The 14,355-nt window shown below is 42.0% G+C and overlaps 1 protein-coding gene across 1 annotated transcript; it reads left to right on the plus strand.

Annotated features, from left to right (window-relative positions):
* Nucleotides 1-712: 712 nt before the first annotated feature.
* On the plus strand, nt 713-12,705 carry LOC123397298 (the record flags this gene model as incomplete). Its single annotated transcript, XM_045091904.1, has 5 exons — nt 713-1,256; nt 1,419-1,511; nt 1,947-2,326; nt 12,174-12,176; nt 12,265-12,705. Coding segments are annotated over 5 exons (1,461 nt in total), but the record flags the coding sequence as incomplete, so codon positions are not given.
* Nucleotides 12,706-14,355: the final 1,650 nt, after the last annotated feature.

Below are 14,355 nucleotides of genomic sequence, written 5' to 3' on the forward strand. Positions count from 1 at the left end.
TCTTAGTTGCTCAACGTGTTTTAAGTGTGCAGGTAACACAGGCTGAGCAAAATCAGAGGCACAACTTGTTCGATACCAAGGGAGTGGTAAAGGAACGTTCTGTTCGCGTAATCATCGATTTAGGGAGTTGCAACAACTTAGCTAGCATGGAGATGGTGGAGAAGTTGTCTCTCACCACCAGACCACATCCTCATCCTTATTATATCCAATGGTTCAACAACAGTGGCAAGGTTAAGGTAACACGTACTGTTCGTGTGCATTTTAGCATTGCTACATATTCTGATTTTGTTGATTGTGATGTGGTACCCATGCAAGCATGCTCCGTTTTACTTGGTAGACCATGGTAATTTGATAAAAAAAATATGTACACCATGATAGAACAAATCAGTATACTCTTGTTCATAAGGATCAAAATATTACTTTGCTTCCTATGTCTCATGAACATATTATGAAAGATGACACTGCTAGAGCTAGTAAAGGAAAACAAGACCTACATAACAGTGAAAATCAGACTATAGCAAAGGAATTTGAGCAACACAATAAGCCTACTAAATCATCATCTAGTGTTGCCTCTGAAATAAAACTGAAGAGTGGTTGTTTACTTGCTAGTAAATCTGATATTACTGATTTGGATATTACTACATCTGTTTGCTATGCTTTCGTATGCAAAGAGGTATTATTTTCATTCGAGGACATGCCACCCTCTTTGCCTCCTGCTGTCATTAACATTTTGCAGGAGTTCGCTGACGTCTTTCCACAAGACGTGCCACCGGGATTACCACCTATTAGAGGGATTGAGCATCGGATTGACTTAATTCCCGGTGCATCGCTACCCAACCGTGCACCATACCGTACCAATCCAGAGGAGACGAAGGAGATTATGCGTCAAATACAAGAGCTGCTCGACAAAGGTTATATACGTGAATCTCTTAGTCCTTGTGCTGTCCCTATTATTCTAGTGCCGAAAAAGGATGGTACATCGCGTATGTGTGTTGATTGTAGAGGCATTAATAGTATTACTATTCGTTATCGCCATCCTATTCCTAGGCTAGATGATATGCTTGATGAATTAAGTGGCTCTATAATTTTCTCCAAAGTTGATTTGCATAGTGGATACCATCAAATTCGCATGAAATTGGGAGATGAATGGAAAACGACATTTAAAACTAAGTTTGGCTTATATGAGTGGTTAGTTATGCCTTTTGGATTGACTAATGCACCTAGCACTTTCATGAGATTAATGAATGAGGTTTTACGTGCTTTCATTGGACGATTTGAGGTAGTCTACTTTGATGATATACTGATTTATAGTAGATCTTTGGAGGAACACTTGGATCATTTGTGTGGTGTTTTTACTGCTCTACGTGATGCATGTTTGTTTGGTAACCTTGGGAGGTGCACCTTTTGCACAGACCGAGTATCTTTTCTTGGCTATGTTGTTACTCCACACGGAATTGAAGTTGATAAAGCCAAGATTGAAGCTATTGAGAGTTGGCCGCAACCCAAAATGGTCACACAAGTGAGGAGTTTCCTTGGACTCGCCGGGTTTTATAGGCGTTTTGTGAGAGATTTCAGCACCATTGATGCACCTCTCAATGAGCTTACAAAGAAGGATGTGCCTTATTCTTGGGGTACCGCACAGGAAGAAGCCTTCACGGTTTTGAAAGATAAGTTAACAGATGCTCCTTTACTCCAACTTCCCGATTTTAATAAGACTTTCGAGCTTGAATGTGATGCTAGTGGAATTGGATTAGGAGGTGTGTTATTACAAGATGGTAAACCTGTTGCATACTTTTCTGAAAAATTAAGTGGGCCTAGTCTGAATTATTCTACTTATGATAAGGAATTATATGCTCTTGTTCGGACTTTGGAAACATGGCAACATTATTTATGGCCCAAAGAATTTGTCATACGTTCTGATCATGAATCTTTGAAACATATTAAAAGTCAAGCAAAACTGAACAATAGACATGCTAAATGGGTTGAATTCATTGAGACTTTCTCGTACGTCATTAAACACAAGAAGGGTAAAGAAAATGGTATTGCTGATGCTTTGTCTCGTCGTTATACTATGCTTTCACAACTTGACTTTAAAATATTTGGTTTGGAGACCATCAAAGATCAATATGTGCATGATGCTGATTTCAAAGATGTGCTCGAGAATTGTAAAGAAGGGAGAACATGGAACAAGTTCATCATTAATAATGGATTTGTGTTTCGTGCTAACAAGCTATGCATTCCAGCTTGCTCCGTTCGTTTTTTGTTGTTATATGAGGCGCATGGAGGACGATTGATGGGACACTTTGGCATAAAGAAGATAGAGGATGTACTTGCTACACATTTCTTTTGGCCAAGGATGCGACGGGATGTCGAGCGTTTTGTTGCTCGCTGCACGACATGTGAAAAAGTTAAGTCACGACTCAATCCTCATGGTTTATATATGCCTTTGCATGTACCTAGTGTTCCTTGGGAGGATATATCTATGGACTTTGTTTTAGATTTACCTCGAACAAAGAAGGGGATGGATAACATATTTGTTGTCGTGGATAGATTTTCTAAAATGGCACACTTTATACCCTGTCATAAAAGTGATGATGCCGCTAATGTGGCTGGTTTGTTCTTTCGTGAAATTATTCGCTTGCATTGTGTGCCGAATACGATTGTTTCAGGTCGTGATGCTAAATTTCTTAGCTACTTTTGGCGATGTTTATGGGCTAAGTTGGGGACAAAATTGCTTTTTAGTACTACATGTCACCCCCAAACTGATGGTCAAACTGAAGTAGTCAATAAATCTTTGTCTACTATGCTTAGGGCTGTTTTGAATAACAATCTAAAACTGTGGGAATAATGCTTGCCTTATATTGAATTTGCTTATAATCGTTCGCTGCATTCTACTACAAAGATGTGTCCTTTTGAAGTTGTGTATGGTTTCCTATCTCGTGCACCTATTGATTTGTTATCTCTTCCATCTTCGGAGAAGGTTAATTTTGATGCTAAAGAACGTGCTTATTTGATATTAAAGATGCATGAGTTAACTAAGGAAAACATTGAGCGCATGAATGCTAAATATGAACTTGCTCGAGATAAGGGTAGAAAACATATTGTCTTTGCACCTGGAGATCTTGTTTGGTTGCATTTGCGTAAGGATAGGTTTCCTGATTTGCGCAAGTCAAAGCTAATGCGGCGTGCTGATGGTCCTTTCAAAGTGTTAGAGAAAATAAATGATAATGCATATAGACTTGAGCTGCGTGCAGATTTTGGGGTTAGTCCCACTTTTAACATTGCAGATTTGAAGCCATATTTGGGTGAGGAAGATGAGTTTCAGCGAGGACGACCTAAGTTCAAGAAGGGGAGGATGATGTGGACATCAACACCATTGTTACATCCACACCCTAGCTGCTATACATACTGGACCAGTTACTAGAGCTCGTGCACGTCAATTGAATTACCAGGTACTTTCGTTTCTTGGGAATACTTCTAATGTTCATGAACATATGATGCTGCCTAAGTTAGATACTTTTGTTGTGCTCACGAATGAAGGACCTAGCATGGACAAAAAGGATACCCGTTGGAGCGGGATGAAGTATGAAGAAGAAGGCGCACACGCGGAAGAGAACAATGGAACTTCGAGTGGTGATTTTCGCACTTTAAGCCACCATAAGGAGAGCATGAAGGCTTTGGACGAAATATTCATCACTTTATAAATTTCGTCCGTAGGCTATTACTAGCAAAAGGACCCATGCGTTGCAACGGGAGAAAAAAACCACCATCTTCTTTTAATTTTGTTCATATCTCATCGCATGATTTTAAAATTTTGTTCACAAATGCAAGAAAATATTTCTTCTTTTAATTTTATTCACAATTCACAAGTTGAAACAATATTCAGATTTTTTTTTTAAATATCATGGTTGTCAAAAAACTTGATAACTCAAAGAATTATTCTGAATTTCAGGAAACAATTTTTAAAATATACTATAATATTCCGATCCACCCTAACAATTAAGTCTTCAAAATTCACTCACATATATAATCTGAAAGACTCAGAAGCATTACTATTGAACTGCATAGACTCGATCATTCATGAACATTTTTACAAATTTGGGAACATTTATAAAATCAAGAACATTTTTTACTATTTATAAACATTTCTGAAAATTCCAAACAATATTTTATATTACGAACTGTTTTCAAGTATTTTCTTGTGAATTGGCGAATAATTCATTTTTTGAATTATCAAACATTTTTTAATTGCATTAAAGAAATTTTGCAAAAGGATAGACTTTTTTTGATTCACGAATGTTTTCTCCAAAATTATGATTATTTAATATGTAAACATTCTTACGAAAATCCCGAACAATTTTTGAATTTGCAAACATTTTATGTTTTATGAAACATTTGTGTAAATATAACCTTTTGAATTTCCAAAGTTTACTTTTGATTAATTTGAATTAGAAAAAATAAAAAGGAACAGATATATAATAGTAACTAAAAAACTAAAAAATAGGCCCCCTCCCATGGGCTGGCCCAAATGGGTGTGTTGTGTATTTTCCAGCGAGCAGAGCGTAGTATAGCTGGTCTCTATGCTTGGGCCGGCCCATGCGAGGATTCGCTGCAAAACGTTTTTTATAACTTATATAGTGGCATTGGTGGGTAATATCAGAGAATTTTAGAGGCAACTTTAATGACGTACCACAGAAGCAATATGTGTTTTATTAGTAGGGATAGATAGGTGTTGTGCCATCTTATTTTTGGACCAGGCCCATGTAATTTCGAAATACCATAATATAGGCTATTTTTAGAGTCCGTATGTGTGAAGAAACCGAGTTTAGGGCTGTTTTTGGATCCCTCCTCCAAGGGTCACAAAATTGCCTCTCTATTCCCTCATATATACAACCCTTAGGGCACCGTTTAGACTTGGGTTTTGTTTAGATTACAAGTTTGCCGTAGCTGCAACTTCGCATTCTTCGTTTGTGTTCTACGACCAGACAAAGGCGTCACAGAACCCCACCTTCATCAATAAAGCTTTCCTCTTATATTCGCAATATCTTGATTGCATCTTAGTTTCTTGCTTGTTCTTCGTTTGCGTGCAGGAAACAGACCTTCGTGGTCAGGTTGATCATGCTTCAGCGTGATCAATAACCTCTCAAAGTTGGTTTAGCGATTGCTAAGGCACGACTTCCTCACACGTTCGTAGTCGGATCGTCAAAGTCGACTCTACCAAAACGATACCCACGACCTCACCGAAAGATACGGACAACTTCGCCTCTATCACGTCACTTGTCGCAACATGAGAAAAATACTCATATACAAACAAATTAGTCATTTCGCACAGGACCGAGCCAACGCGAACAATCATTCAAACATCTGGACGTGTGCAAGCATAATAAAATGGCAAGAACATGATTCAACTGTACATGCTACCGATAAATGACCATTTTAAGTCCAGTCAACTATAGGAAAGCGCAGAGGCCGGAGAACGCGATATTTTTCATCGTCGCAGCGTCCTTTTTCTACTCAAGCATCATTGTTTTATTCTTCTTCAGTGGCCCTCGTCATTCACTTGGGGAGCTCATCTTCATCATCTCTCTATTCGTCATCTTGTTCTTTTCTCGATTATCATGCAAACACAACGCTTAACAATGTTCCAAGTCAGGCTTTACAAAGCAAAGCGAGAGGATCATGCAGGACAAGCTAGTCGTCATTGTGACCATAGCATTAAATTCTCCATATACCAACAAATTTCTGAAAACTTTATCTCTTACACGTTTACTTTATCTATATCTCCCCTAATAATAAAGCGCGCAGCGCTTCTGGCGTCCGTTGTCGGTCATTTTGTAGAAAAGCCCTTGCAGTTTCAGGTAATTAACCCGCGGTCCAATTTTAAGTCAGAACAAACTTTTTTTGTCATTTTGCAGAAAAGTCCTCACAATTTTAGATAATCAACCCGCGGTCCATCTTTTAGTCATAGCCGAACGGTTTTTTTGCATTTTCAGAAAAATCTGTGATGTTTCAGGTACTCAACCCGCCGTCCCTCTTTAAGTCAGCCGAAACGTTTTTTTGTTTTAACAAAAAAAAACCTGACTTTTTAGTTAATCAATCCATATTTTATCTAAAATAATATCCATATCTTTTAAACCGTAACTCCGATTTTAACATGTTATATATGAAATTTGATTGAAAAAATGTGTAGAATCTAAATATGATGTTATTTTTAACTGTTGAATACTTCTTAAATATTATTTTTGATGCAAACTTAATCTGTAGTGCATGATCCTTTTTTTCCTCTCTTTCCGGCGACTATACGAATTGCAATAAATATCCATTAAATTAAAACCAAATTAAGAGGAAAGAAAACATCGTTAATCACACATGCACACCTTTGGAAAATCTCGTGAGGAGAAACAACATATTTCTCATCTTATTCCGAGTGATTATACATTCAAACATGTTTTCGTTGTGTGAGCACTGAGGCCATCATTGACAACACAAATGTGATGCCATGTGAAAATATATTGCGTTCAAAACTTGTGTTATTTTCTCTTCCGTTGCAACGCACGTTTTTTTTGCTAGTTTACTAATAAAGCAATTATTGCTTATGCCCGTCCGTTGCCTCTAAATTTCTTTAGCGATTAGCCCCTACTTTTCCATAGAAAATTTGTTTGACCGAAAAAAATTGCACGATCGTTCGCATGTCGAGTACGTCCAGCCCGATTTGGCCCACCCAGCTCGTTGCTTGCAGCCCATCGCCTCTCCTTTCATCCATAGTGTGTGTTCATGTGTGACTCCATTTAAGAACGAAGGTTGTATTACAAATTAAAATCTGATCAAAGCATTATAAATATATTAATCCCCTGATTTCCTGCCCATATCGCACCATGAGAATCAAATCGAATCGAAATAAATCTGGGCGAAACCTCCACAACGTCGCGGGGGGGATCCATCCTCAAGGCTGATGATCCCTGGTTGTAATATACGAAGTGTGTCTAGAGGGCTGATTAGACTACATGACCAAATAAAAACTTATCATTTTTGAAATTTTAGTTGTGGGTAAGTTTTACTGATTGTAGCAAGTCAAGAACATCCTACATATGCAATTATAAGAATGTAACAGCGAAAAGTAAAGGCATGCACATGTAAGTGGAGGGTATGGATAGGAAGATCAAAGGCAAAGTTTAACACGGAGATTTTTGGCGTGGTTTCGATAGGTGGTGCTATCATACGTCCACGTTGATGAAGACTTCAACCCACGGAGGATAACATCCGCGAGAGTCCACGGAGGGCTCAACCCACGAAGGGTCCACGGAGAAGCTACCTTGTCTATTCCACCATGGCTTACGTCCATGAAGGACTAGCCTCACTCGGAGTAAATCTTCACGAAGTAGGTGATCTCATTGCCCTTACAAGCTTCTTGGTTCAACTCCACACGAAGTCGAAGGCTCCCAAGCGACACCTAACCAATCAATGAGACACCACTCTCCAAAAGGTAATAAATGTGATATTATGATAAACTCCTTGCTCTTGTGCTTCAAAAGATAGTCTCCTCAACACTCAATCACTCTCTCACAGGTTTGGCTTGGATAGAAGAGATTGATTGGGTGGAAAGCAACTTGGGGAGGCTATAAATCAAGATTTATATGATAGGAACGGAATATCTTGATCTCAACACATGAGTAGGTGGCTCTCTCTCAGAAAATGGACGGGGCAAGTGTTGGTTCGTTCTGAGTGCTTCATCCTCAAATGAGAGGCACTTGGAGGGGTATACATAGACATCTCCAAAAATTCAACTGTTAAAACATTATTGCCCAACTCGGTGAAATCGAAGTAAAAAACTCGGTTGCACCGACTAGTGCAAAATGTGGCAACTTTAGGCTTTTCGGTGAGACCAATATATAAATCTCGGTGGGTCCAATTTTTGTTGGCCTGGGCAGTTACCCAAACTCGGAGATTACGATTTATCAAATGGCTATCGAGGGAGTTGGTCACTGTTTTTTGGTCAGATGGAAACCAAACTTGATGGTATCGAGATGTTAGGGTTTGGCATAGGATATGTCTAGAGTAAAACTCGATAGGGGAAATTTGGAAATGTTCGCTTGGGGAGCTCGTCCCCATCATCTCTTTATTCATCATCTTGTTTTTTCTCGATTATCGTGCAAAAAACACAATGTTAGAAGTCGCTTTATAGAGCAAAGCCACAGGATCGTGCACAAGAAGCTAATTGTCGTTGTGACCATAGTATTATTGCTTCTATACCTACTAATTTCGGCAAACATTATCTCTTACACCTTTACTTATCTATACCTACTAATAAAGCAATTATTGCATCTGCCCATTCGTTGCCTTTTTTTTAGGGATTGTCTACCTATTTTAACCCATACGTTTTAATAGAAAATTCGTTCGACCAAAAAAAATCGTTCAACCATTCGCATGTCAAGTACGTCTAGCCTGATTTGGCCCACCCAGTCCGTTGCTTCCAGTCCACCCCCTCTCCCGGTCCCTTGAAGAACGAAGTTTGTATTACACCTTCAAATCTGATCGAAACGCTATGAATATACTAATCCCCAGATTTCCTGCCCACATCGCACCACGAGTATCAAATCGAATCGAAATAAATCTGGGCGAAACCTCCACAACGCCGGCGGGGAGATCTCTTGAAATTAGTAGTGGGCCTTAGGCCCATAAGAGAATTTCAGAAAATCTCCAAGGGCCCATGTAGGTGGTGGCATGACAACGTGGTGGTGGGAAGTTTAGTCCCACCCCGCTAGTGGAGAAGAAATTGGACCCCTTTATAAGGGTCTCTCTTCCACATGCTATTGGAGAGTGAGAAGAGAAGATGCCCTCGCACACTCCTCCCCCGCCGCTCGCCTCGCCACGCCACGCCTCGTCACGACGCGCCGTGGGTTGTGGGAATGAGCCGAGCCAAGCTCATACCTACGCGCTTATTTTTGTCGGTCAGGAACGGAGAATACGTAACGGACACGACACGATCCGAGACGTCGGATCGTGGGCTGTTACCGACTCGAACGTGGGTTCGGCCCACGTCTCTCCGCCCAGCCGCCTACATAAGCAGGCTAACGCCTACCCTAGCCGTCACGAGAATCAGATCACATCTGCCTCATGCGTTCATTCCTTTTGCTGCTGCTGCCGCCGGCGACTCCGTCCCGTTTACCGCGTACACGGTCGACGGGAGAGAAGGCCTCTGAAACCCCGCCTCTCTGGTTCCTGTACGGGAGAGGGGCGATTAGGTTTTTGGGGAGTGATCACGCGACTGCTTGCCTCCGTCCGTCTGCTTCGTCTAGATCCGCGTCGCCCTCGTCATCGCCATGTCTTCACCATCCGAGCCCGACCGTCTCGCCCTTGAAGCTGAGAAGAAGAGGGCAGAGGATGTTGCTGCTACGGTCGCGTCCAACGCCAACGCTGCTGCTACGGCCAACTGGCCTATTGGAGGGTATAACTCGTTTATCCCACTCATGTTCGTTTTGATCCTAGCAGTACTACTTGCATGCATAGATGTATCAACTATATGCGTAGTATGTGCTAGGTTAGTTCATGATCAGTATATCATTACTCTAGTCAATGCCATGCTAGTTATTATCTCGTGGATTAATATGCTCGGAAAATTGCCTATTTACTCAACAATCCAAAAACCTAATCTGTGTAGGAATTTTTCGAGTAATGATTTTGTTGCTGCACTGAAATCGGACAAGTTTACCGGTACTTATTTCAAGCATTGGCAAACGAGAACCACCTTATGGCTCACGGCTATGAATGTGTTCTGGGTAGCCGGTGTCACTCCAACGGGAACGATCTCTCCTGAACAGGAGAAGATGTTCGTGGAGGCCACCGTCCTATTCCTTGGAGCAGTCATAAGCGTGATCGGAGATAAGCTGGTTGATGCATACTTACATATGCATGTTGCCAAAGACCTGTGGGAGGCGCTCAAATCTAAATTCGGGGCCACCGATGCTGGGAGTGAGATGTATGTTATGGAGCAGTTCCACGATTACAAGATGGTTGACAACCATTCTGTATTGGAACAGGCTCATGAGATAATATGCATAGCTAAAGAACTTGAGGTTCTTAAGTGCAATTTCCCGGGCAAGTTTGTCGCGGGCCGTATAATTGCTAAGCTCCCTAATTCCTGGAGGAACTTTGCTACTACTCTGAAACATCAGAGGCGTGAGTTCTCAGTAGAGGACATCATCGGCCATCTGAGTGTTGAGTAGAACTCGAGAGCAAAGGACTCCAATGGAAAAGCGGTGGAAAGCTCTTCTGTTGCCAATATGGTACATCAGAGGAACTCCAATTCCCACAAGCCCAAGGGAAAGAATTCTGTCCAACTGAATACCGACTTCAAGAAGAAGGGAAAGAATACCTTCAAGAAGAATAGGAAGGGAGATGGCTGCTATACTTGTGGTTCAGAGGAACATTGGGCGAACAAATGCCCAAACAAGTACAAGAAGCCGGCGCAGGACTCCAAGTCTGCCAATATGATTGTGGGCAACAATGAAAGTGGTGCATCTGGGTACGGTAATTTACTTACTGTATTTTTAGTTTGTCAGTCCACCGATTGGTGGGTGGACACGGGTGCAAATATTCATGTGTGTGCTGACATATCATTGTTCTCTTCTTATTAGGCCACCGGTCGCGGGTCCGTTTTGATGGGGAATGGCGCGAGTGCTTCTGTTCTTGGTGTTGGCACGGTCGATCTGAAGTTTACTTGAGAAGGATCGTGCAGCTGAAGAACGTGCAGCATGTCTCCGCCATCAAGAAGAACCTCGTTAGTGGTTCCCTTCTGTGTAGAGAAGGGTTTAAGTTGGTATTCGAGTCTAATAAAGTAGTTGTTACGAAATATGGACTTTTCGTTGGAAAAGCTTATGAATGCGGAGGTCTGTTCCGCCTTTCCCTTGCAGATTTTTGTAATAAAGTCATGAACAATATTCATTCGAGTGTTAATGAATCTGAAGTTTGGCATTCACGTCTTTGTCACATAAGTTTTGGTGTTATGTCGCGGCTAGCAAAACTGAATTTAATCCCGACGTTCACTTTAGCCAAAGGTTCTAAGTGCCATTCGTGTGTGCAAGCAAAGCAACCTCGCAAGCCTCACAAGGCTGCAGAGGAGAGACACTTGGCACCGTTAGAACTCATACATTCTGATCTTTGTGAGATGAATGATGTGTTGACTAAAGGTGGAAAGAAATACTTCATGACATTGATAGATGATTCGACTAGATATTGCTATGTGTATCTGTTAAATACTAAAGATGAGGCTCTACACTACTTTAAAATCTATAAGGCAGAAGTTGAGAATCAACTTGAAAAGAAAATTAAACGAGTCTGGTCTGACCGTGGTGGAGAGTACTTCTCAAATGAGTTTGATTCCTTTTGTGTGGAACACGACATTATTCATGAGAGGACGCCTCCCTATTCACCCCAGTCAAACGGGGTTGCCAAGTTTTCTTTCTCCTTAAGTTCTTTGACTGAATCTCTTTTTTCTTCAACCATGCAGCTCTAAGCAACTCATCTACTTGATGCACATTCTCTTTGTCTTTACATAGTTCATTCATGACACTAGTGGATGCATTGAGTAAATCATGTATATGCGGAGCGACGAAATCAAGTGCATTATCCAATAGAATACAACATTGTGGAGAGCTGGCTGCTTTTTGTGCCATTTTGTGAAACTTATGAGACAAATCCTTGTATTGAAGTCCATCTTTCATTTTTGGATTTTCTACCACATTCCTTCCTTCTCTATCTTGTATACTTCCATTGCGAGCTTCTCTAGTCCACCTCTTCAAGACATAATGTGCCGGCAGCGGCCTTCATTTGAACAAACAAACCAGCGTGAAGTAATCACACCATCACATCTGCTTTTGATTGTGGATCTTTTCCTCACATCAAAGCCGATGTGACCCTCATAATCTACTCAAAACTCCCAAGCCTCTTCCGAATCTCTGAACCTCATACCTACTTTGGGTGTCCTCTTTCCAATTTCTGCCATTGCACAACATTCAACCCTGTCAAACGAAAACAAGGGTATCTTAGCTGGAGTTACAGTCTGCCCATCCACCACAGCAAGGGCGGTCTCCTTGGCATTTGCCTTCGGTTCAGGTCTGCTTGCTTCAGGTTGCTGTTTGTTTACATTAGGACCTGCTTTTGACATAAAAACATAGCAGGTAAGCGATGTTTGCAACCCAAACAAGCTAACTGAACAATACATGCTAACTGAACCCATATGCTAACTGATTCCAAACTGATGTGCAGGAAGAGGATAGGCGACCTGGGCGAATCGGGTGGCGGCTCGGCGGAGCGGCGACTGGGGCGGCGGTTCGACCGTGCGGGGGCTCGACGGAGCGGCGACTCGGGCGGTGGCTCGACGGAGCGGTGACTCGAGCGACGGCACAACCTTGCGGCGACTCGGCAGAGCGGCGAATCGGGGCGCGGTGCGACCCTGCGGGGGCTCGACGAGCTGGTTCCTTGTGGGGGCGACGCGACCCCGTGGCGACTCGGGCCGCAGCGGCGCAACCCTACGTGGGCTCGGCGAGGGGCGAGCTGGTTCCCGCGGCGACGGACTGGAGCGATTTGGTCCAAGCTATAATTTTTTTATTGTCTGTAAGTATATTTTTACCTAGGATTGTTGTGGGACGTTGGATGGCGATTGGAGGGCGGATGGGAGGCCGCATGTTGCAGCGTGACATGTTGTAGGCATGTCACCTGATCCCAGTCCATAAGGTGAGGCAAGGATAGATGTTCACTACTATCCCCAACACATTGTAACACGCAAAACCTAATTCTCATACGAGACTAGGTCAATACCATTAGCACAAGTAGGAGTATGGTGCTACATCACCTATGATGCTCCGAACCTAGTATTACCTACTCATGTGCACCCCCTTTGGATTCCCATCATGTGCCACACCCCATGAATACTATTGTCATGAATTTGCCATGATAAGGCTAAAGGGTATTCGAGTCAAATGGGTTGTTAGTAGAAAATTGGAGACCATGGGAAAAATCTTGAGTATGAATGCATAAAAACACCTACCCCTCGTGGAACCTTGGGCTTGCAAACTTCTGTCCAAACAACCTTATAGGCACCATCAAGGTAGGAGCAATTGTCGGTCTAGAGAAAGGCATGACTACGCTTGTCAATTGCCTAAAACACCTTTAGGAAGGATGCCGACGCTCATAGCATGATCGAGAAGGCCCCATAGGACCGAGTTAACAAGGATGAGGTGGCCACCAATGGGGATGGAGTTGCATATCCAGCCTACAAGGTGATTATAACTTTTAGTACGACATGGGCTAGGTCAGAGGCAAAAAGTTTGCGAGTGGAGAGAGGGAGCCCAAGATAGGTTTCGGGGAGGAGGCAAGGCATCCGAAGATGTCATCCATCTCATAGGTCAAAGAGTCATCGGCATGAATAGAAATGAATGTACTTTTATGTAAATTTACAATAAGGCTCGTGCTTTAGCGAGAACCTGAAGGATACCCTTTTAGGTTGGCTACTTCCTCCAAGAAGACGACGAGGATGATACGAGTGGCATAGGCATATCGAAGGACATGACAAAGGGAGGTCATTAACAAGCAATGTAAAAAAACCTCGCAAGAAGCTTGAAGATCGAGTTGTTGCAACACGTTGAGTGACAATGATATACAAGAAGGGCGATAGAGTGTGGTATTGACGCAAGGCCCTAAGACAATGGATATGGCGTCCAAGCTTCCAACTGAGTAAGACCAAGTGTGCTAGAAAGTTGATTTGCTTAATTTGGTCTCTCTACATATGGGAAGAAAGCCTTCTGCATCAAGGATGACGTCTAGTGCATCCCATCTAATACAACCAAAGTCTTTCCACAAACCCCAACTTAGAACAACGAAGGGACAACATGTTTATGGCATGTTTTACAATACAAAAAACGCATACACTAGTTTTTCAGTGATAAATTGACCAGAAAGGAAGCCAATCTGATCAGGATAGAAAACAAAAGTAATTAATTATTTGAGCCTAATGTTGTGACACTTACTTTTGACTTTGAGGCCGTAGTTTGGAAGGACATGGGCCGAAAGCTATACGAAGATGCAATCTTGGTTACACATGTGGTGTGGCGTATATGTTCAACACACCACATGATTATCTCATAGTCTTATTGCTAATTCGCTAGGTTTTTTTGACTGTGTTTGGACGCATACAATACGAGTCTTCCTTGCCCCAAGTTTTTTCATCCCGCCTCACATGACTTCTTCAATGTTTTGCCAGAACCAATGTCTTTGTGCAGCTTCCTAGCATCCAATTCATTATTTACGTTATACAAGGTACCAAAATATATGAAGATCTTGTACTATGAGCTTTAAATT

Source organism: Hordeum vulgare, chromosome 5H, assembly GCF_904849725.1.
Source record: "Hordeum vulgare subsp. vulgare chromosome 5H, MorexV3_pseudomolecules_assembly, whole genome shotgun sequence".
NCBI classification, from domain to species: Eukaryota; Viridiplantae; Streptophyta; class Magnoliopsida; order Poales; family Poaceae; genus Hordeum; species Hordeum vulgare.